The 24,663-nt window shown below is 38.2% G+C and overlaps 1 protein-coding gene across 1 annotated transcript in view; it reads left to right on the top strand.

Moving 5' to 3' along the window:
* RFX4 (regulatory factor X4) overlaps positions 1-24,663 on the top strand; it is a 79,195-nt gene that overhangs the window by 17,041 nt on the left and 37,491 nt on the right. The window contains exons 3-7 of the mRNA XM_059472819.1: positions 765-825; positions 6,630-6,753; positions 18,120-18,181; positions 22,834-23,047; positions 23,889-23,966. Coding sequence (XP_059328802.1) covers positions 6,688-6,753; positions 18,120-18,181; positions 22,834-23,047; positions 23,889-23,966 — 420 coding nt within the window. The 5' untranslated portion in view covers positions 765-825; positions 6,630-6,687. The remainder of the gene's footprint in view (positions 1-764; positions 826-6,629; positions 6,754-18,119; positions 18,182-22,833; positions 23,048-23,888; positions 23,967-24,663) is intronic.

Below are 24,663 nucleotides of genomic sequence, written 5' to 3'. Positions count from 1 at the left end.
TGTTTAATAAAACACAATTTAGTCAGAATTATTCTATACATATTTCTAAACTTTTTCAAAAGAACAAATGCCTCCCAGGAAGAATCCAATATTTGAAGTTTTATTTTAATTACCTTTTTCTTTATTCATCTTTTATCTGAATTTTTGGAAAGTCAGCAAACCAGAGTTGCCTTGGAAACAGTTAATGGGGAAAATTATCAGAGAAATCACCTGAAAAGGAATAAAGTATATAACAGAATATACACTTATTCTCATTCAGAATTAATCCCTGTAAATTTATAAACATCCAATAATTACCTTATGTTAAGATCAAACAATGGGTGTACCCCATTAGTTTAAATGCCTTATCTAAAATAAAACTTGTGCAAGGCAACAGTTCCATTATAGTGTGTGAAACTGTTTACATGTTCTCACATGCTGGTAGAGATCTAAGAGTTGCTTTTTTTCCATATAAAGTTATCCTTTCCAATGTCAATATTCCTAGGTACCACTCTGCTCCTGCTATCAGTGATATTTGCAGAGTTTACTGCCTTAAGCAGTATCTACAGATGGTAGTTTAGGGAACATCATTATTTACATTTCTGAATTTTAGCCAGAATTTTGAGAAAGCTTTGGCACTTGAGCACATTTTAATTGTTTTAAAATTTATTTTAATTAGTTAAAAAAAATATTACCATTCAAACAGTATTTCTTTTTAAAAAACAGCTCATGAATTCCTAGGAAATTCCTGATGAAATCACACAGCTTTTTTTGTTTCTTAACAGATGAGGAAAAAGAAAATAATAGAGCATCAAAACCACATTCAACTCCAGCTACACTGCAATGGTAAGATGCCTTTTAAAAAGATCAAGAAAATCTATTAGTATTTTTTTTCTAATGCATTTTCCAGATGATGGAATAGAGCTCTTGGCCATCTTAGAGTTCTAAAGATCCTTTTACTGTAAGTGTTTCATGTGCCCGCTTGTAATCTGTGCAGCATTTCTCAACAAATGTCTTACAGGATTTGTTTGAACAGAGGAAACTTCTGATACAGTTTAGAACATCAACTTAACGTATTTATTTGCCACCCTACCAGCTGGTTATTTGTGATTTGTCATCATTGTTACATTTATTGCAAAAAGAAAACTAGTACTGAGCTTTTATTTTCGAGACTCATTTTGTTTCAGTGTCTGATGAAGCCCACCCATACCAACTGTTTTACTGACATCAGATCTCTGTAATGTAACACAGAAGACAACAAAAGGAAAGGGTTTGAGGTTTGATTGCAAAATTAGTGAGGAGAAAAAAGGAAGGGTAATTAGGAAGAGAGAAAGGATAGTTTGAGAGTTAGTCTGCAGTGCTATAAAAATAAGTGCTGTTCCCTGTGATTTGCAGAAGTAATGTAATCTGCATGTTCTGTAATATGTACCTCTAATTCTGACATCCCTTGCTATAGGGCTATCTCTTAGACTTTTGTTGACTTTTGCCTTGATTTAGATATTTAAAAAGATAAGATTATTGGTAAAAAATGTGAGTTTTTTAAAAGCAAACTTCTTTCTCTGCTTTTGTCAGTCTCTTGGGAGATTTCACTTAAAAAAACCAGAAAAGAATAATTAATTCAGTGTATTTTACTCCATTTTTTCTGCCTGTGAAATTACATGACTCTGTGAAACATGCAAAAATGATTTAGATTATTTCTTAAATAATTAAGATTATTTGCTTTTTAAAGTTGATTGGTGAGATTTTAGACTAAAAAACCAGAAGACTTATGGGTTGATTTTGAATAGGTTGCTGCCAGTATTCAGAAACTTATAGACACTTTCAAAGCAAATAATGAGATGGACAAATATAAATAAAAGCATTTAGTTTGGAGCTATTGTTTCTTTGTACCTATTTGTATCACAAAAGTCCTGTTTTTCAGAAGTTCAAGAAAAGGGAAGGACTTTTCTTTAACAGACACTCAAGAAAAATAGTAACTACATACAGGGAGAAAATTAAAATAATGAAACGTCATAGTGGTCATTTATTATTTTTCGTTATTAACTCTCACAGCTTCAACACAGTTCAAACAGGATAATAAAGAACTATCTAGCTAAAATAAAATAGTAAGCAGGTCTTACCAGTCCCAGATTCAGAGCAGTGTTTATTTTGCAGTGAAGTCAGTTAAGAGCCTTTTCCACAGGAGCAAATAATGTCGTAGCCAAGAAGCCGGCATTAATTAGAACATCCAGTAATACTGTTCCCAACAGAAAACATGCAAATACTGTAAACAGTCTTTTGCCAAATGTTTTCAAGCTTCGTCAGTCATAAAGGTTAGTAAATCCCTAAACTCCAGGGATATTGAGCCCTGCTGGAATGTAGGGTGCACACTAATGCTCATTCAGCTGTGTTTGCACTAGAATTCCAGAATTCTGGCTGCTTGCAACTTCTTCCCTACTCTCTTGCTAGTGTACTGGCTTACTACCTGTCTGTTGTATTATGTTTCTTACATGTTGAAATAGGTCAAATTTTCTTCCCTTTGAGTCTTCTGGAGCATCTGCAACTTCCTCCATTCATCTTCCACCCAAAATTCCATGAGTTAACAGAAAGCAAAGTTTCATGTTTAAAATCTTCAGCTGCTGTAAAACTGAATTATACAATTGGCTGAATTTATTAACAGGCATGTAGGTTAAAAGTTTCCCAGCTTTTGAGCCATACCTACAGAACAATTTTCTCGTAGTTTCCATATGCTTTTCAGCATATGTACTGCAGCTTTGAATTGGTATTTCCTGGAGAAATTGATACACTAAATAAAATGAGAAACTCAAAAGTTAGGGTCAGAGTGCTAAAGTAGCAAGCTTATTTTGGATGAAGATGTGCAGCTTCCACTGTTCTGGGAAGTCAGACACGTTAGCACTGCGTTATTTGTACTGCAGTAGAACCCAGCACCCAGTTTACCCAGGCTGGTAAACTGTTGTAATCAGCACTGTAAAATTTCTTCACAGAGCACTTCCTGGAAGTGTAGCTTTACATGCTGGGCAGTTTTGCTCAGCTGTAGTAGTTAAACCTCAGCCAACAAGTAACACACACCTACTCACTCACTCCTTCCCGTTCCCTGCTCTCACTAGGATGGGGAGGAGAAAAAGTAAAGGTAAAACCCATAGGCCGAGGTGAGGACAGATGAATAATTAAAGTAAAAGAAAATATAATAATAATAGCAACGATAATAATAGTGTTAATGAAAAGGAAAAGGAGTAATAAAATCCAAGAAAAAATGTGATGTGCGATGTAGTTGCTCACCACCTGCTGACCAAGGCCCAGCTCGTCCTTGAGCAGTGATCAGCACCTCACAGCCAACTCCCCCCAGATTATTTACTGGGTGTGATGTTCTGTGGCATGGAATATTCCTTTGGCCTGTTCAGGTTAGCTGGTCTGGTTGTGGGCACACCCAACTTTTTATGCTGCTGTTCTCTGGCTCACTGTGGGAGACTAGAGAGTTCTTGACTTGGGGTAAGCGCAACTTAGCAACACCTGAAATTGTTACCAGCGTTATTCTTATACTAAACCCAAATCACAGCACAGTACCAGGCACTAGGAAAAAGTTTCCCAGCCAAAAGCAGAATATCAGGCCTCACAACAAGTATTTGCACATTCAGGGAAGACTAAAAAATGTATCTGTGTATTCCTTGGGCAAGCATGTGTCCTGTCCTCTAAACACGATCTCTGGGCTGGATTCAAGAGGTGGAATTAGTGGGGTAAATTATTGTTTTCAGGATACAGTGCCAAACTGCCCTTGTTCTGGCAAACGGAGACCTCATAATTGTCTGCAGCATCTGGTGTCTGCCAAGTAAAAACTGGTCATGTTTTTACTGTTAGATGCTACTACCAGTTAGAGCTAGTGAAGGTGATGGAGTGTTGAAAAACAGAAATTGAGGAAATGTCAGGTGGAAAAAAAAAAGAGGAAAAAAGGAGTAGGGAAAGCATAGCAAAAACAAGCGAAATAAGTACATTTCCTCACTGGTTCATATTGCCATCATCTTTATTAGTTATTCCTTGTCTGGAATCTTGCTGTAAAGAGCAAATTGTATCAATCCCATGGGGAGATATCCTTAATATCTGTGCCTCTCTAAAGGTGAAATATGTTGAACATTTTAAATGTGGAGGATGAAGAATAGCTGAAGAAGCCAAGAATCATGTCTGGATGACTGTGAGCCTGGCTAAATAGCCTTTTCCTGGAAACAGGAATGATGCTTTTATTTGTTTTGTTGATGACACAAAATGAAGTGAAAGGCCTGGTAAATGTAACATTACTGCCAAATACATAATAATTGAGGAAACTGCCAAATCCATCATAATTTGGGAAACTACACAAGCTTGAATTTAACTGTTAAGGCATGAATATAGCAATACCTGGTATTCTGTGCTTATTCAGTGTTCCTGTGCTCATTATCATCTGTAAAGCTATAGCTTGGCTCTAAAATGTTAATGTTTATTTCAGTGGTGAACTGGTTGACCAAGGTGTAAGTGTGAAACTTTATTTTACTTCATTTTGGGGTGTGTATGTGTTTACTTCCCCAAACACAGAATTATTCAAAGTACACACAACCTAATCCCCCCAGTTTGTTGGCTTACAGTGTAGGTACTCTGAATAATAACAGTATTTTGAAGCTAAAGTCAACAAAACTATTCTGTTTTCTGCAACATTTATAAAAATAATTTAAAAAGAGCAAGGTAAAGTACAGTGAGGGAATGGATTCTCCCCAGATTCATACTTCCTTATATGTTGTTATACTCCATAAAAATTGATCTGTTCTAGAATCTATGTGATTAACAGTGGTTAACATCACAGCCTTCAGATATAAAAATAAATCTGTAACAACAACACAGATGTGACTCTGATATAGAATAATCTCATTTAATCTAGAACTATGTAAGGGTATATGGAGGAAAGCAGTAATAGGGACAGATAAAATTGTCATTCCTGTGGAAAGATTAGGAGCTTTATTCCTATATTGTAGTGGTACAAAAGGTCTCATTGTGAGCTACTGGATTTCACATGGCTTTATTACAACACTGTATAAAATGTGTATATATATGTAAGTATATATTTATAGCTGGTAATGATTTGTTAGGTAGGAGATTGCATTCTTTTTTTTCTACAATACTGTAGAATGAAGCTGGATTCAAAATATGATAAAGTTGTTAAATAAAAGACAGGAAAATAAAAGAAATGGAGCAAGATGGGTTTTTGATCATTAAAAAAAAGTTCAGGTATAATGGGGCATTTCATTTTTCAGTGTCAGACTAATGACTCTCTGTGAAAGAGGGGAGAAAAAGAGAAAAATTCATCAGATATGAAGAGAAATAATTAACTGCTTTTCTTTCTGTCCTGTCTTGGTCACGGAAGCTGACATTCCAATTAGCAGCTATAGTATACAAACGAACTCTCCAGGTTTTGAAAGGAGGTTTTGTTAGAGCACTATGAAATTGAGGAAAGATGCCATGATGATATTTCTGTAGAAACCAGGAAAGAATAGATGTTGCCCATACAAACTGATTCCATTCATCTAGCTGGATGTCTTATTAAAATAGTTTGCAGTCACAAATTATAACGATAACTGAAATGGAAGGTAGGTAGGTCCTGAAAAAGGCAGTGAAAGAGAGAAAGAAGATATTTGGAAGATGTTCTGCAGCTAACAAATGGGAGGGCATTATTTTATGTAAAACTGGATTTTTTTTGAGAATACATATTTATTTTTTAATACAGTTTAGAGGAAGTTACACCTAACATCTTCCCTTACCCAGCAAGGCAGACAAGCACACTTGTGATGGTAGATGCCTATGACTGACACCATCAATGACAAGATTAATTATGGTTTAATGTTAAGTGTGTATGTAAATATCTCTTGAAGATTTTTTGGGTCAGCAACCATAAAAATGGCATTTCAAAAGAATGTTTCTGCTCATCTATAGATTTGTGATGAGACCAGTTTGAAGTTTAAAGATGAAGCGTATTCCTGCTCATATATTTGACATATAATTTAAAATTTTATAGTTATATTTTTATAGTTTTTTTTTTAATGAAAAAAATAAGGATAGTTTCTAAAAGGTAGAAAAGAATGTTAATTCCCTGGGGTTTTTCCAGCATTGTATCCAGATTGTGGTTTCTTTTTTTTTTTTCACTTTTCCCATATACAATACCAATAAAATTTTGCACAATAAGATTTTGTGGATGCTCTTGAGTAGTAGCAAATTATTTGCTTTAGCTATACCTGCTTCCTCAAGGTAAGCAATTTTGCAGCTGGACAAGAGTGAAAAGAGTGTCATGAAGCAAAGGTGATGTGTTCTGTAAAGGAGAGAATGCTTCCCCTCAGTGAGTATTTATTGTTTCACGGTTTTACTTATATTTATTTACTGCAGGATGCTTTTAGGGTATAACAGATTGCTGGGAACTCACAGCCTATGGTTTTGATAACAAGTGTGAACCAAATGAAGCAAGTAAGTACTATGGGAATGAATTGAAAGGACACTTAGGAACAAAGCCAACAAAATTTAGTAGGCAAGAGGAAGTCAGAATGTTTGGTCTTAAAAGCTGAAGCTTTGTATGCTATTTACCATACAGGACATCCAACATACTTGCAGTTCTCTCTGTTTTATACTTGCTTTTTAAGGCTGGAGGAGAATTATGAGATTGCAGAAGGTGTTTGCATTCCTCGAAGTGCTCTCTACATGCATTACTTGGACTTCTGTGAGAAAAACGACACACAACCTGTTAATGCTGCCAGTTTTGGGAAGGTAAGTCTAAATTACTGTATGACACCTTAAAATCTCACCTGGTTCAGGTGAATTTGCACTACTGAAAAGATCTAAATCTTTTACTGTTAGAGACAGAAGTGTATGAATGAAATCTCTTTGTGTATTTAAGTTATTGGACAAAGGCTAAGATTGTAAGTATTTTGATGGTTGGAATAACTTCTAGCCATGGCTAGGCTTCAGAGTACATCAGTCCCCAGCCTAGCTGATGGTGATATGGTACAAAAAATTGGCAGTTAAAACGGAATTGGAATTTCAGTACAAGCCAGTGTGAATGCATCTGCATTATGACCTGCACTGCTTAAACAAATGTATAATTTTTAAAAACAGAAGGGTAAAATTGAATTCTGGAGCATGTCTGTGCTGTTCTTGTAAGCATAATATGGAGATCCTTGAATTAATGATCTCAAATGATGTGGCAAATTCACATGGTAGAGTACAATGCCTCCAGATATGAAAGTGCAGAAAACATCTAGCTGCTTTTTGTGTGCACTGCAGGTACAGGCTGCCAAGCTAAGTTATCTTCTCACTGTGATTCCTCGTGCTTCCCTTTCTAATCCTGCTCTAGAAAGAGCCACTCTGGTTAGCTCCAGATTCACAGTGGAGATGGACTCCTAGTACAGACATAGCTGTGCATCATCTGGGTGTGAGCAGCAAAACTCTACACTGGTAGCAGATGTTAATAGCTGGCTAAAAGGGTACATAAAGTTTGTATTTTGGATTTGCTGGTCAGGTGATATTTTCCTCTCAGTGAAAAACAGGATAATATTTAAAACTGAAATTCTACCATAAAATGTGTCACAAGACTTTAAAACCTGTAGACTGAAAAAAAACAAAGTGTAGAGTTTGCCACTGTTTTTGAAATGCTTGCAAGCATGAATCTGAAGCCCATTGTCCTGCAAGCTGTTCTCTTTTAGTGTTTGCAACATTTGTTCTATAGAATTTCTGGGTATTCAAAGAAAGAAAAATGTTTCTAGGGTAAGTGCCTGTGTAAAGAGTGGGTGAAGGATGTATTTAACGAGGTGACATTTTCTATAGTGCATCTTTAGGTCAGGCAGTTTGGAAAGGAAAATAAAGTGTACTGTGTTGTAACATCACCATATTTGTTGTGTCGTGAAGACCTGCATAACTCAGTAGATTTTGTGTCAGGTTTCTGTTTAAATACTGCAGAACTGTGAATGAAATTGTTCATTGTACACATTATTGCTACCAAGTGATAAGTATAGTGGCAACATGTAATTTAGGAACAGTGAAAATAAGAAACAGATTTCATGCAGGCTCACACATTTGGAACATGGCTCAAGTTTACACAATGCTACTTCTGCTGCTGCTGCTGCAAACTTCTGTAAATTGTAAAATGTAAATATTTTAGAATTTTTCCACCAGAACATAAATTTATCAGGATTTTCACCATTTATCAGTATGTGGCAGTTCTGTTATCCTGTTTAATACTTCATACCCCTTCTCTCCTGCCTCTCATACATAGACCTGTTCATTGGTAGGAGTCTCTTGACCTAGCAGGACAGGTACTATGGTTTCCATAAAAAAATCACAGCATTCCAATGTGGTTTTCATGTGCTGTGGTCCAAGTGTTTTCCTCTCTGTTGCAAAAGAGTTCTGTAGCAGTGTTGCATGAAACTTTTTACCTTTTTTGTGGAGAAGAAGGAAGCCCTACACAATCATCATGGTACTGTTTCACACTAGTACTTTGGGTGGCCATAACTTCTGCATCTGGGAACTGGCAATTCTCCACTGGTATGTCCAGGAACTTCTGTCCAGGAACAGCTGGGGGAAAATACTGAAGTGAAACCAGCTTCTCCATCTGCAGAACCTGAGCAGACCCCACTGATACTTTCCAGCCTGTTCCTGCTAACAAAATGTACTGCATAGTACATTCTGCATTCTCTCAGTATCTTGCAGTCAGCTTCTCCTTTGGAGCATGTACATGTATGAAGTTTTAGCCCACATTGGTTGTCGTGTGACTTAAATACCATATTGGCGAGGTGAGTTGCATAAATGCCTTGGAGGCAGTTGGAGCAGTGCAGTGAAATAGGTGCTATTTAGGGCATTCTGCACTTAGCTGCTGCAACAGAGACCCTGCACATGTTTGTCCTCCTTGGGAAACATCGGGAGCCCTGCAGCTGTCATTTCCTCCAGAGAAAGGAGCTAGTTGTTCTGTGAAATTCTAGACAGTTCGCCATTCAGTAGACCACACTGAATTTATGATTCATCTCCAAACTTTAGCTCTGCAGGCAATGTTAAATATTAAGGCTTTTTCCTTAACAAATTGGTAGTTTTTAGAAAGAGGTGTCGAGTTCAGCACATTAAAACAAAGTGTAATAAGTAACAGTGTTTTCTGTTAAACCTCTAGGACATGGGCTGGACCTCAGACACTTGGTAATATTGCACTAATGAAACCAAAATTTGTCTGGGGAGTAGAGAGATTAACAGAGAGTAATACAGACGGTTTTCTGAAGAAACCAAGCTAATACCAATTAAAGGAACAAGAACAAAGAACAGAATACTGTATAAATAAATACCTTTTAAAAAGCAACCTGAGCCACACAAAGAATATATAAAGTCATGAATACTCTATTATGGCTATTAATGGGATATTAATGTCATATTTCTCATATGAAAAGGGGAGCTGTAACTTTGTGAGTCAAGATTTTAGTGTTTTACTCACTCATTTAACATGCAAAAATTTCAGGCAGTTTTTTCTATACCAGCATTTGCCAATCTGCTATGCTGCCTAGTCTGTCATTACAGGACTTTTTATTGTGTGCTAATGATAGGACCTAGCACAAATAGACCTATATCTACCCTTTGACCCCATAAGAGAGGGCCCAGTAATTTAGTAGGTACAGCTCAGCATCAGGTACAGAGTCCAGTGTTAAACTCCTGCTCTTACTGTAGACAGCCAAGCATATTATATTTTGATTCCGTGCAAAAGTGAGGCAGAAAAAGTAAAAATGTTCCATGGAACCAGTGAGAAGACAGGGAGGTACAGTGAGGCAGGGCAGGTGTGTCATTGAGTTATTAACAATTTAATGTTGCATATGAGAACAAGCTCTCTCACAGGGAACATGTTCAGACTGAGAATTAGTCTGCAGGCAGGAGGAGTGAAAGCCCTGTTGCTGAGGTCACTTCAAAAGGATGGCAGCCTTGTGCCCCTCAGCCCTGTGCTGCCAATGCCTCGGGCTCTGCTCCGGGACCTTGGGGCTCTGGACAGCAGTTTGAGGTGTTTCCAGCTGAAAGTTCTGCCCCTGCCTGCTGCAGGGAATGTTCTGTAGATGTATGTTTGTTTTGGGTTTTATCTGAGCAACATGTTAATATAAAATGCTGGTGATTATTAACACACTATGCAAAGAGTTCTTAATGGGTTTAATTGCAAAAACTAAATCATTCTTAATAAGGGCCTTCACTGAATCAAAAAAATCAGGAATGTTTTGAGCATTTTCAAAGCCCTCAGCAGCTACTGTGTAGGGGTGGGTGCCATAAGGCTTCTCCTGGCTCTACCATTCCTCTGAGCTGCTAGCTGCATTGGCAATTCTTTGAGTTTCTCTTTCACTTTTATTTCCAACACTGATTTTTGTTCTTGTTTCTTCTGTGACCCTGTATGTACACTGGTTTTTAGTCAGGACCCTCGAAGATGTAATCTTCCTCAACTGCAGCGATCTGTCCCATCCTCCGTGTCCTCAGATCATTGCTTTAAATTTACTGGGCAGTGCTAATTCCCCTGCCGTGCCCTGCCACATCTCTCCCCCAGAGCCCTGAGAAACTTCTGGTGGAATCGCTTCGCAGCCTCATGAAGCTGAGTTCTTCCCAACTCCCATGTGCCCCCTGGAGGATAAATACTTTCCTCTTCTGATTTCCTTTTTTTCTTTATCTTTTCTTTTCTTTTGGGGCTTTCCTGCCGTGTCTTTTGACAAGCAGTAACAAACTAATATTTGAAAAGGGAAACGAAGGTTGGTGACACTTCTCAGGGTGATTTCCGCCCATCTGAGGTCCCTTTACATCATTTTGGCATCTTAAAGAGGTTTAACATGGATGCATGCTCTCACAAATTTTATTGCTCTGACTGGCTTTGCTGTAATTGAAAATTACATTCCAGTGAATGCATTTCACTAGATAATAGGCAAAGTCCACAACAGACTTGTAATATTGGTTAGGAAAGAACCTTTTTTCCCCAGTAGTTTACTTTGCTCCAGTGAGGTACAAGCTGTACCAGCCAGACTCGTTTTTCGTGATGATGCACTGTGTCTATGCTCAGAAGTTTTGCTTTCAGAATTGTTCCTCCAAGCATGACTAGGATAAATAAGTTTTACAGTTTCTTGCTGTTATACTATATCATTTTAAAGTTTGAAAAGGGCAGAAAAGACCTTTATTGAATCCTCTCTGGTAATGACATTGTGATGCGATTGCATTCTGATTTGTCTTTGCATTGAAATGCACATATCAGGAAATTGCCTGCTGTTGTTCATAAGGAGATACTTCTGAAGATGTGTTTATTTCTTTACTCTCAATTTGCTCTTAAGGAGCCTCAATAGTAACTGGTACAGCAAAGCCGAATTTACTCTTAGTGCTCTCTTCTGATGGATTAAAATAACACTTGCTCTATTATGAGCAATTTCTACAACACTGAATACAAAAATAGAACTGGGGGAAAATATCAATGTAAATGTGAGGATGTAGTTTCTCTTATTGCACTGAATGAGTCTGTCACTGCTATCTGAGCAGTCCCCGGTTTCCCTTCATCCCTTTTGAACAGCTAGGATTCCTGACTGAAGAACAGTTACCACCAGTATGAGTTTTCTTCCCAACTCTGAATCTTCTAGGCCAAGATCCTCTGATGAGACCATTATAACACAGGTCCTGCAGAAGCCAGCAGTCATGCTGATGTGGGCCATGGTGATCCTGCAGAATAGCTGTAAAAGTCTTTGCTCCCTTGGCTCTGCTTAGCTGATTCTTGTACTGTTGCAGGTTACTGACCACTGCCTTTTTCTTCTTGAGCTTGGGGAGTAAGAAAACCAGTGACGACACCTCAGTTTCTCTGGAGTGACTGTTGCTTTCTCAATATCCTACAGAAATGGGACTTTTAGTGTTTTTGCCACTTCAAGCATCTGGCTTCCAGATAGGCCTTAAGCACGGATTGGCCCCAGGGCTGCTTTACCTCATGCCTTGTCAAGACGCCCCAGAGGCTGTGCTTACAGCTCAGGGTCTGCCAGAGTGCAGGGATCCTGGCGCTCAGCCTTTTCCCACAGATAGGCTGGGTAATGGCAGGCACTGTGCTGGCACCAGTACAGAGCAGGGTGAGCTGTGCAGGGCTTTAGATCTGCTTGGCTTCAGCAAGTCAGCACCAAAAGTGGCTGCAGCTCAGCTAAGGATCTGAGGCAGAGCACTCAGTGTTTGCAGCTTTGTTGGGGTGCAGTATATCTGTTTGATCATGCCTTAGGCTGGATTCTGTCTGGGAGAGGAACTGCTGAAGGAGGATATTGTTTTACATAGATGAATTTGAGAAGCGGTCTTGCAAGCTTCATTGCAGTGGCCAGTACAGTCGGAGTTCCTCACAGAATCTAATCTCCATAGCAAGCAGAGTTGGGCACAGACATTAGACAAAAGGCCAGCAGATTTTTCTGCCTTGCTTTGCAGTGTCAGTTGAGCCACATCAATGCAAGAAACAAGTTCTTATCCTAGAGTTAGACCATGCCCTATTCCAAAACTTAGAAAGGTAAGTGGAGAGAAATGGGAAGGTTATTGAATCTTGACAGACAACAGATCTGCGGCCAAGATACTGAGCCTGTACACTGCAGCCTTCCCTCCTGGCCATGCAGGTAAACAAGCAAGGGGTAGAGAAGGTATAGACACAGTCATGCCTGTTCTCCTTTTGTTTACACAGTTTGGTGGATTTGAGAGACAGAAATGGTGTTTCAGGCTACTTTGATTATGCTCTTTCCTATCAATGGATATTTCTTGGTGCAAATTTTCTTGACCATTTCCTCAAGAAAATATGATGCTGAATCAGCTCCAAGCCATTTTGAGCCGAAAGGAACATTATTATTATTATTATTATTATTATTATTATTATTATCACAGGTGTTAATAATAATAACACCTGTCTCAGAGGAGGATTTTGAAGACCACTAAAACTGATGGGGAAACCCTGGAAAGATCCAGCAGGATCAGTACTGGGTCAAAGACGAATGAACCAAAGACCCTTTCCCTTAAAAGACTGAGGACATCAGTATTGCTTGTGTTTCATAGCAGTGAGAATAAGGAAAACATAGCTCTGTGAGAATGCAGCTATATTTGTTATCACTGACGTTTTGCTGCTGCCATGGCAAAGAATATTAAGACTGAAACACCACAATAGAAGTTAGTAAATAAATACATATCTTCTATGCCTCACTTCACAAAAGAAAAGCATGCTGTCTAGATATGGGACCTGAAACCTGAATTGAGAGAAGCAGAACTAGGCCCTGTTATGAAGAATTGTTATGGGAGGAAAGAGAATTTATTCCACATTATGTAGAATCTCTCTAGAATCTCACTGAGCTAGGGAGTGCAGAGCCTGGAATCCACTTCTCATTCTGGCAGTGCGAATTTGCTGCATTGCCAGTTAATTTGATCTTATTTCTCTGCTTTGTGAAGTTCTAGAAGCAAGGCTAGAATTATGTCAAATAGAAAGGAACATGAGTAATGAAGAATAACATCTCTCTAGATCAGGTGCATCATGCCTTTTGAAAAGCAGAAATTTAAAACATTCTAGTGGAAAGACTTTTAAAAGCCATCCTCTACCTGTTGCCCCAGAGTAAAATTTAATATTTTAACAAAGGAGGGAGGAAAAGGGTTATTTCAGGAATTTCCAGATATCTCTAGTTTCTTCCATCCTTGCTTGCATGAAGACAGACACATAAGATGCTTTACAAGATTTCTTTTCCCTGATTTGTTTTGACATATCATAGATGATTTTAGATACAATAATTTGGAAACATAGAGTTCACCTTTTGGTAGTGAATGCAATGAGGAGTGATGGGTGACAGCGTGGTGGTGAAAGCAGAATGCCCATGGCAGAGTGTTTGGAAAAAGAAGATCTTTAAGGTCCCTCCCAACTCAAGCCATTCTGTGATTCTGTAATTCCTCATTTAAACGCTGAGCCTGGATCTGCTTGTGTTATAATGTTACAGAACTGGAGATGTGGGGAGAGAGGCAGTGGCAGAAATGACAGCCGGCAGTAATGAGGTTGAAAGAATGCACCCTTGCAGCCATTTGTGGGTAACAGAACAGCTCCTGCAGCTAGCAGTACCTAAAATTAATAAATTGTGCAGACTCTGATACAGACCCTTACAGGATCTTTTTTAGTTGTTGCTCATAAAGTTTTCCATGTTTTACATGGATGCTCAAGAAACCCATTTAATTATATTGCCTTAAGAATAACCAAAAATACAAGTAACTAGATTTTTAATTCAAGTTTATTCAGACACTTCTGCTAGGTTTAAAAAGCTGAAGTGGGATAAAAATCATGTTATCTCCCCATGTGATCGACCTGCACAGATATTCCAAAAACCATTTGTCAGGATTGTCTGAAGCAATGTTCAACAAATGCTGACCTGGATATACTAGTCCTCTGAAAAAAGTGTAAACTATATATATGTTGTTTTGTAATGTAATGACTTTATTTTATGTATGCAGTAAGCACTCAGCAGAAGATAAAGTGATGCCTTTTGAAGGTTGACCTAGAACAGAGACTAGACAGAGCAAAAGAATAAAGTAGGTATTTATTAAGAGGCCTCAGATAGATACACCTTGGGCAGCACAACCCAAAATGGCCCACAAAATGGGTGACAGGTCACAGGTTCTCACACTTTTGTAAGTTTGGGTCCATTAGCATATTGGAGCTAATTTTCCAATTACAGTTTTAGCCCATGAAGTCCCATCCTCATTGTTTTCTCTCTTTGATCCACTGTTGTTTATGGTCTTGGGCCTGAGATCTGGATAGGCTGTCCTTGGGTCCCCAGAGAAGGAATTGTTTTGTCTACCTATTCTGTGGAGAGAGCTTACTGTCCCCTAATCTGAAGCCTAGACTTACACACTAAAGCAGAATAGAATCTGGAAAATGTAAAATCTAAAACCTGAGGCATCAAACAATTCTTCGTGTTATTGCTTTTAATCGAGAAAGGCATAGAAGATCTTTGGTAGGCAGAAGGCAAGATCATGTCTTAAGCAGGGTACAGAGAAAAGAGAGGGAGAACACATTGAAGTTCAGTAACTGAGAAAGGAATTGCAGGAACTTTTTTTTTCTGAGGCTAACATAGTAGGGACAGAAGCTATTTCCATGTGAAATTCCTGGTCTACATGTGTTTCAAAACTAAAAATCAGGTAGCCTAAAATGCCCAAAAGTCAAAATTGCCATGTGACTTAGGTGAAATTTAATTTGGAAAATGTAAAACCTGTACCTTTTTACTCCACAGTTTTTACTGCGCAGCTGGAATTATGGTCACTTTGGAGAAGTGTGAGACGAAATTTTAGCTCCACTGAAGGACAATGTTAGATTTTACCGCTGTTACTGTTGAGAAGCCAGAACTACTGTGAGAATGGGGACTTCCCATTCAGAAAATAGCTCAGACTGCGTGGTCTGGTCTTGATTCATTTGCTTGTGCAAACCTCACTGCAGTGATGGGAGGAAAATGATCCAACTTAGTTTTCAGATCCAAAGCTAGATTTTCATGTCTGGCAATTAGAACCCACTTCCCTCCCCAAACAACTGTAAAGTTAACACATTTTGTCTCTAGATCTTTAAAAGCTAATAGACATTAAACCAAAAATGAGATACTTCTGCAGTGATTTTTCAGGTTGACAATGATAAAATTTTTTTTAAAACTACACATTTGGTTCTCTGCTTTTTCCACTGATTTCAGCACACAGTGAACTCCACTTTGTCCTGCCTGATTTCCTCTCCCCTTTCAGGGTAATCTTCGTGCCTTTACTAGTATCATTGCACAGAGATTTGCATAAGCATAGCTGAATATAAACATTTCTATGAACAGAGAGTTCTTTTAGTACCTGACTTGTTTCATTTCAAACACAGACATTAATAACCATGCATATATGTACAAGCACCTAGGTGTAAGCATACCATTTTATATTTTATATATGCAGCATTAGATAAAATAGTCCTGGCTCTTTTTCCAAAGCTTTGCTTGATTATTCTCTTTTTGGGTTTTTTTTTGTAAATTACTGGGAAATTGTGTTTTAAGTGATGCATACTTTTAAGATACATTCTGAGAGGTGTATTTATTTCAAATGTGCTGGATTTGAAAAGCAAACAAAGAAAAGAAAAAGGGATCATCTGATCAGCTGCTTCATTATTATTCTGTTTTCCTGATCACTTCTGCCGTAGTATGTAGAAATTGGCTGATTTATTTAAATCCCAGTAACTCCCACAGCATATGGTTCATAAAGTAGCATTTAACATTGTAACACTTCACTGCTGCTAGAAAGACTTGAAAGTAATACGGTTTGATGCTGTTCCTCGAGGAATAATAGAGTAAAACTATCTCTAATATTAAATCAACTGCTGTAAGAGCTGCTTTTGGACAGAGATGGTATTTTCTAAAAGACAACTGACACAAAAAAACTCCCCCCCAAAACCAATCAAAAAACTAACACAACCAGTCTTTAAAAAATCCCCTAGCCCAAAAGAAACCATCCTCAGAAAGTAGATCTTCAGCACTACCTTTTTTTCCCACAGCCTTGTGGAGCCCCCAACCCTGTCTGCAGAAAATGAAAGAGAGAGGGGTGGGATTAATGTGTAATTAAAGGGAATTTGGAAGGCTGAGATGTTGCGGAATGTTAGATCAGTAGCTGGAACAGCATGTGGTGTTCTTTAGGCAGGCTTCATTGAATCCATACAAAAAAAGAAAGAAGGGCTGCTTGCCTGTCTGCTCATTTATCAAACAGCTAGGCTGAACTTTCACAGCTCCACAAAAGTGTTTTACTGTTTGCTGAAGTTTTGTCCCAGAAATTAAAACTGAACAACCTAGTGGCTCTGAGTCTTTGCTGCATTTTTGACATCAGCCACCTTGTGCAAAGCTCTTGGAAACCAATTTAGGTCAATTTTTATGTAATACTAAGGGAAGATGGTTGTACCTTTACTAAAACCCCCCAAAAAGTACTGAAGAAATGGTCAAACATGTGACATTGTAATGTCTATATTTATATAGCACCTTTTGATCTAAATACGTGTTCCAAAGCTTTGTCATCTGTCAGGATTAAATATTTATCAGGGAGGCAAAATGGGTAATGGAGAAAAAAAATCTATATTATTTAATCAATTTTAATTGACTTTATTGCTAGTTGAACAGTTATATTCCATCTTGCAGGCTTGTTTTCCTTTAATATTGGTTGGTGTTACACCCAAAGAGGAAGCATTTAGTGATTTATATAACAAAAACACAATTAAAATGGATACAGATTTTAAAAGGAAGGAACTCCTTTGCAAGTAAATCTTCAAGGCTTACTGCACTTTTTGTTGCATGACTGTTCTGGCAGAAGACTTTTCCTACTACAGCAGACCCCAGTGAGAATCTGGTTCAATCCTTGAAGGTTCTGAGCATCTCCTTTCCAGCAACAACAGCAAAGCTTTTTCATCAGGATTAGCCTGGTTGATAGAGTCTCTGGTGACTTAAGGCACAATCTACATTCATTGATTTATTTCCTTAAATGCAACTGGCCCTGAAGAAGTTTTGGTTGCAGTAGCAACATTCTTTTAATGTCTGCTGACACACTAGAGCTTGGATTCTTAATGACATCCTGCTGTTTCTGAGATCCACTTGTTTTCCATAGAGGATGAATTGATTATGAGGTATCTTTACAAATGCCATGATGAGTTTTCTTTGGTAGAGGTGATGCCCCTGTCAAAAACCGAAACTTTTTCAGAGAATCATATTTTAGGACAAGAAGTGTTTAGTGGCTGGTTTGTGAAGGTCTGTAGAGAATTTTGTTGATCCTGCAAAGTGACATAAGTAGTAGGCCAATTCTAAGTACAGTTCTCCTTAGTTAAGAGGCAGAACTAATCTCAGATTTTAAAGGTAATATGTTCTATTCCAGTAACTTCTGAAAGTATTTAAATTAATGGTAGTTAATGAAATCATAGTGAAGTTTAAAATATTTCCCCCCCTTCAGATGTGGAATAAATCAAGAGCTTTATTTCTGATTTCTCCAACCACATATTTCGTAGACATCACAGTACAGTTTTTCTACTTTTTTGTCTTAAAAGTCCATATTAATTTAAGCATTAGTAAGTGTGTGTTTCCATTTGTCTTAATATCAGCTCTATCTATTTGCAGATAATAAGACAACAGTTTCCACAACTAACGACAAGAAGACTCGGAACAAGAGGCCAATCAAAGTAAGCAGTGTATGGTATTATTATCATCTCTGACAGGGCCCCATCTGGCTCTGGCTTTACTGAACAGGGAATGAGAACAGGCAGTTCTCATTTGTGCAGTTGGGAACTTAACTTTGGAGGTTCTATTGTAGTCTTTACATTATCTTATAGATTCAGCAGTAATCCTGCAAAGGTGGTCATTTTACTGATTTGATTAGCAGTATTTTTCATATTGCTTTTTATCTCAACTCACTTTACACAATATAAAGGACATTCACACTCAGGAGTAATGGAGCCACTGTTGGAGGCTGGGAAGTAACAACAGGTTAGCGTCACGTTTCAGTCTAGAGAACAAGTGTCAGAACACTCTTTAAAACTTAGGAAGAACATGCATTGATCTAAACTGAAACTGCTCACAAACCTATATTTAACCACCATTTTTCCCATGTAATGAAATCCAACATACCTTTAGGTGACTAAAGAATTAACTTATTGCCTTGCCCAAAAGATAGGTTTTTCTGAAAACAGTTCATCCTAATTCCAGATTGAGAAACTGATTCAGAATTTAGAATGTGGTTTCTGGGATATTTGACTTTTTCCAATTGTTGATAAGTTGTGATTCTACCAATTCATGTAGAGGATACAACAATGTTTTTACACTTTTTTCTGCTTGTGGACTCCTTGAATCTTTTTGTAGCAAGCATAAGGCCCCTCACATAATAAAATCTGCTTTTCTCGCTAGCTTTCATAGAATCCTACAGAGTAGCAAAAGTGTAGTGCCTATAGATCACAAGTGAAAGACTATGGAAGGGGAAATGAAAATCTGAAGTGGTGTGTTTGAAAAATGTTGTGGGTAAAGCTTCTCTTGCAAAATAAAGCCTGTAAAACACAATATGGCTAAATGCTGAGAATTAAATATGCTATTAGGATGGAGCTTACATACTAAAGCTAGAATGAACTGCTCTTTAAAGAAAAAAAGAAAATAAGATGCTAAAAGAAATGCCATTGAAGACAACTTTACTGTGGCTCTACTACTGTGTGTAGCTCTTCTACTAACTGGTCCATGCAAAGCAGTATTTCTTTGATGGGACAAAATGTTCTTCCCCCCAGCTTGATATTTCCTTAGTTTTTATAACTAAGATTTCTTTTTCTAGAGCAGACATATTTAAGTAGCTAATTGAAATTTCATTTTAGGAATGGTCCCAAATGGAAATTCAGAGTTGCCATAATACCACTCATCAAAGCCACCAGAAACCTCTCAGGTGGAAATTCTGAGCTAGCCCAACAGCATACTAGGAAAGCATGATAGGACCATAATAAGAGAGTCAGGATTTTGTACTGAATATAAGTTTTGTGAAGACAGAGTGAAAGTGTGAACAAGATGCATTGTGGACATATTCATATGAGTACCCCCTATTGCCCATCAAATCATCCTGGCATCAGCTGCAACTTTTGTTACTTGTCCTTACATTAAATGAAAGGAGTGAGGACTGCTCTATTTCCAAACCAGAACTCCTCCACTCCAGGAGTCTCTCAGAGGGCAAGACACTCTTCATCTGCTAACTAGGGGTGTCTTGCAACTCCAAAAGCTGTTTCTTTACTCTCACTGGGACTTAATATTTCTTACACAATTTCCCTGTAACCTGCCCGCCTGTCAGAGCAGCTTTCAGGTCACATGCTCCTTTCATGCCACTTGTGCAATGGTTCTGCCCCCTGTCTAGCAAATAGGGTTTCTGTCATGCACACAGAGACTACCTGTGTGCCATATTTTAAGATAAATACTCTCCTTGGTGGACGCAGCACAGCTGTAACTGAGCTTTGGTTTTGTTTTCAGAAACATCTGACTGCATTCCAGTTAATTGTTACATAAAGAAATTTAAGCATTAACACTTCAGTCCCTTTATCACCAACTGTGCTGACCAATTGCTGCCAGTATTATTTTTGTTCCACTTCCCTGCTATTGCCAAAGGGAATTCAGTCATAGAAGTGGTTAAGATTATCTGACTTCACACTGTTCTGCCTTCAGTCTTTTTATAGCACAGCTGCCTTGGAACATTACTAAGTTCAGAGCTGCGTTGGTGGTGCTCATCAGTGGAAAGCTTTCTGTTTTGCAGCTGGTTTATTGATGTGAGCAGCCAGATGCAGCTGTTCTCTGTCACACTGAGCTTAGAAACAGTTCCATCACAGGTGAGCTGTGAGAAGGCTGCTGAACATAAAAGCCAGTTTCTTCCTGTATTGTAGTCTGAAACTCTTCTCTTTCAACTCAAACCTTCAAACAAGGTGTGAGTGGAAGCTACACGGTGTGAAGGGAATTTTGCTCCTTTCTTTAAAGGAATGCTGTATATAAGAGATCAATGAGGGTAAAAAGTATTTCTCTTAAACACAAAACCAATTTTGTTGTCTGCCTATTATTCTTCTACATATCAAACTTTCAAGCCCTGTTTATTGAACTAAGTTGAAGGGTTTTTTTTCTGATAGGAATACAAAAAATAATTGGAGAATAATCTGTGTAAACTACTTCAGTGAATTTTTGCACTTTGGGATAGTAAAATTAACGAAAAAAGAAGCTATGTAAAAAAGTTTTGGAGTTAATTTTGCTGCTGCTGTCTGTGTGATTTTAAACTCCATGGAAACCTCTTCTATGCAGTTTACTACTAAGTGAAATATACCATGAATTAAACACTGCACAGTGAAATTCTACTACATTTTCCAGGCTTGCTTTTTTTTTTTTTTCCTTCACTGATTTAGGGCAAAACTTGATACAGGACTGACTGCTGTTTAAAGTTTAAATTATGTTTAAAGTAATTGAAATTTAAATTATACAAGCCTTTCAGTCCTACATTCTCTTTTTCCCTCTTCCTGCCCTTCCCTGAGCAATTTGTGCTGCTGGCTCCCCAGAGCATTTCCTTTTGGGTTCCCCTACCCCAGATGTAGCACATAGGCCGTGTGTGAGTTTTATGGTCTTTATGTTCAGTGCACACTGCCAGGGACCAAACTGGGCACATAAACTAAGAGCTAGAGGTGTTACCCTTCAAGCTAAAATAAAAGAAAAAAACAAAACAAAACTTCTACAGCTGGTGTTGTAACCCTTTGCCATTAGTTACCTGTAAGAGGTTAGGAACATTCTGGAGCCTGGTTTCTTGTACGCAATGCATGTTTTGACCTAAGATCAGATGGGAAAATTTGGAGCCAATACTATTACTTTCTCAGGTATTGAAGCTAGGAAATTCCATTCATACCATGTCAGTGGAATGTTTTAAGAAATGTCACTTGGATTATTCAATGTTGAGTTCAAGATAGTTTTTATTTTTAATGGAAAGTAGGGAATGCCCTCAGTAAGTATGGCTAGGAACCATGTACTAGAAATTTCCTACATCACCCCAGGCCTCCTCTCAGCCCATGTCTGCTGATAGAAGAGTTTGGGCTTCCAGCTCTTTGCCACTATTTTCTGCTGGGGATTATGATATGCAGAGATCTGTAGGTGAATGACTGTGAGCAGAAAAGGAAAAGTCACCAGTTAGTTTAAACTACTATCACTTACACGCTACTCTTTAATTAATTTCATTGATGACCTTTGTAGAACTGCCTCAAGTGAATTTGTGTCCGAATGAACAGATTTGGTGTCAGCACTCTGAAGCAGTAACTGACTGAAGAGTCAAAGAAGCATCCAGAGATGGAAATTTCTTGTGCCATCATAGTGGGATCCAGAAGACAGTCTCATGATGATCTGATAGGCTATAAGCAGAGAAGGGGAGGATCACTGAAAAATCTGTGTAGGATTTGGCTGAAGCAAAAGTATACTAGCAAAGCAATCTTGTGATGCATTTTGTAGTCACAACTAATTTAGTTGATGGGTTGGGCCCCTGCAGCTGAGAAACTGAAATGAAAGTTAGGAAATTACAGGAGGGCTAAGGTGAAATCTCTGCTGCTTTGATGCAAGAATTTTGCTTGATAACCAGTGCTTCCACCAGCACCTATAATAAAGCTGAGTGGTAGTACAAACTTGTCCCACAAGGCCACCAATCTGTTTCCATAGCACAGCCACACTGTAATTCCCAGAGCAGCCTCACAGACAGAGTTAGTGCTGTGTCCTATCTCTCACCGATCAAAGCCCAGTGCTTGATGCTAGAGTATGAAGCGAATAATTGGAACAAGCCTTTCCCCCCTCTTTTATTTGAAAATTGAAGTGTTTTCAATTTTTGAAACATTTCTGATCAACTCATTTGCAATAAAGACTTGTGCTTTTCAGGGTCCAAACCAACCCTCAACAGCCTGAGAATCAGGGAGCTGAAATAACAACAGAAGGGCTGGTTCAGAGGATCTGTAGCTCTGCTTATTGCTGAACTAAAGGAGCAGCTGCACAGCAGAGCTCTGCCAACAAGTAGCATTAGGATTCTTTTCTTTTTTACTAAGAAGTTAAAAAAGTGGAAGTACATAATTTTCCTGCCCTATAACAGAGTCATCTTACTTTTACCATAAAGATTGAAAATTGGAAGCTCAATATATTACCACAGTGTTCTGCTGCTGAATCAATGCTTGTTAATAATGTATAAACTATTGTTCAGTCTTTTTTGGTGTAGAAATCATTTGCATTATCAGTTTCCCTTGCCTCTATGTATTTTTCTTTAATTTTCAAACAATCTGCTTATAAAATACACATCTCTATGTATCAGGTACCATTATTATGGGATTGCAGTGAAAGAAAACTCCCAGTATTATGATGTGATGTATTCTAAAAAAGGAGCAGCCTGGGTCAACGAGACGGGAAAAAAAGAAGTAACCAAACAGACAGTGGCGTATTCACCACGATCCAAACTGGGAACATTGCTGCCAGAGTTTCCAAATGTCAAAGATCTAAATCTGCCAGCCAGTCTGCCAGAGGAGAAGGTAACACTTTGGAAATCTTTTCTCAGGTTGTCTTGGTTTCTTTTTTCCCCCTGCTCTGGATGAAAGCTTTGTCTTATATATAAAGACTTAAAACAGGAGTAAGTTTAATAATGCCTTAATTTGATTTATGGGGGGCTGAAGTACTTAATTTAATAGGAAGAAATATCTTCTCTTAAAAAGGGGAGCTGACACTATCAGCTGTACAATATTTCTAACGCTCATGTACGTTTTTTTACATTACATACAGCAGGGCAACTTTTAAAATTATGTGACGTTTGAGAGCAACTTTTAAAATATTTAGGGCAGCCCTCTAATCTGTGAACACAGTTGATGGCAAACTGACAAACAGTTCTAATGCTTTCTTGAGTAGAGAGGGACTTAGTGAATTTCTTCTTCTAGAGTAGAAATTCAGAGAATCCTATTTGCACATATGACAAAAATGTTCTGGCTCCTCTTGGCTGAGCTTGCTAGGTTTCTGGTTCTATTCACATGTGTAGTATCAATGTGAAGTAGACAAAAGAATAGGGTTTTTTAGTTCTTTATGTCCTAATTAGGGCCACATTCTCGTCTTTGATCTCACTGAGGCTTTTTGCTCCTCTTACATTTGAAGAATCCTATTGACAGAAAAATCCATGAATTCAAAGGGAGAATTTACTTTTGAGAAGAAAACTCATCTTACAGCTAATCTAAGTACAATTTAACTTATTTCATTATTTTTGCAGTTGCACATTGATAAGATAAGGAAAAAACTTTCTTTTTCTGTGCTCTGTGTTCTGGTATTTTAAAAGAGGATTTCTTAAAGCCAAATGATCTTTTGTGTGTCTCCTTCATTCTTTTTCAGGTTTCTACCTTTATTATGATGTATAGGACGCACTGTCAGAGGATACTAGACACTGTAATAAGAGCAAACTTTGATGAGGTATGGTTAGAAACTGCAGTTGCCGTTTAATGATCCATAAGGTATCAATGGATTTGAGACCTCATTTCGTATGTTGTATTACAGACTTAGGGGTTTGTGGTGCTCAGTGCTTTTCAGGAGCAAGGAAAAATGGCTGTACTTGAGTATCTAATATGTGACTGATAGCACTAAATCTCACTTATAATGCTGGGTGAGTTGGAGGAACAAAAGCAATGAGGATGTTTTTGCCCTCTGTTCTCCAGCAGGATTAAGGTAGCAATATCCCCTTACAAGATGCTGGACAATCCAGTTCTTACAACTCGAGAAGTGTGTCCACCACAACTTTTCGAAGCTTTTGTTGGGACTGAGCTGTCTGAAGGAATTCCTCTCTGTGCTCAGCAGAGCCAGGGCAAGTGTCACAGCAACAACAGTGGGCTCTGCTGGTCTGTTAACAGCAATGCAGAGTGGTGGGGAGATTACAGCCTCCCAGATATCCCAGAGAGCCGGAGCTGAACTCTGCAGTTGCTCTGTTGTACTGCAGTGCAGCTAGGAGCACACACACTGCTCACCAGTGAACACCATCTCCTAGAGATGTTTAAGGCTTGTACCTGTTCATACCTCACTGAATTTGAGGGATTGCTAGAAGTGCACACAGACAGCTCTATCATTACAGCTGAAAAATAAAATGTTACTGGAATGCAAGCAGGTTTATATTACA

This window comes from Ammospiza nelsoni, chromosome 5, assembly GCF_027579445.1.
Source record: "Ammospiza nelsoni isolate bAmmNel1 chromosome 5, bAmmNel1.pri, whole genome shotgun sequence".
Lineage (NCBI taxonomy): Eukaryota > Metazoa > Chordata > Aves > Passeriformes > Passerellidae > Ammospiza > Ammospiza nelsoni.
The sequence above is the reverse complement of the archived record's forward strand: the minus strand, read 5'-3'. Positions and strand labels throughout refer to the sequence as shown.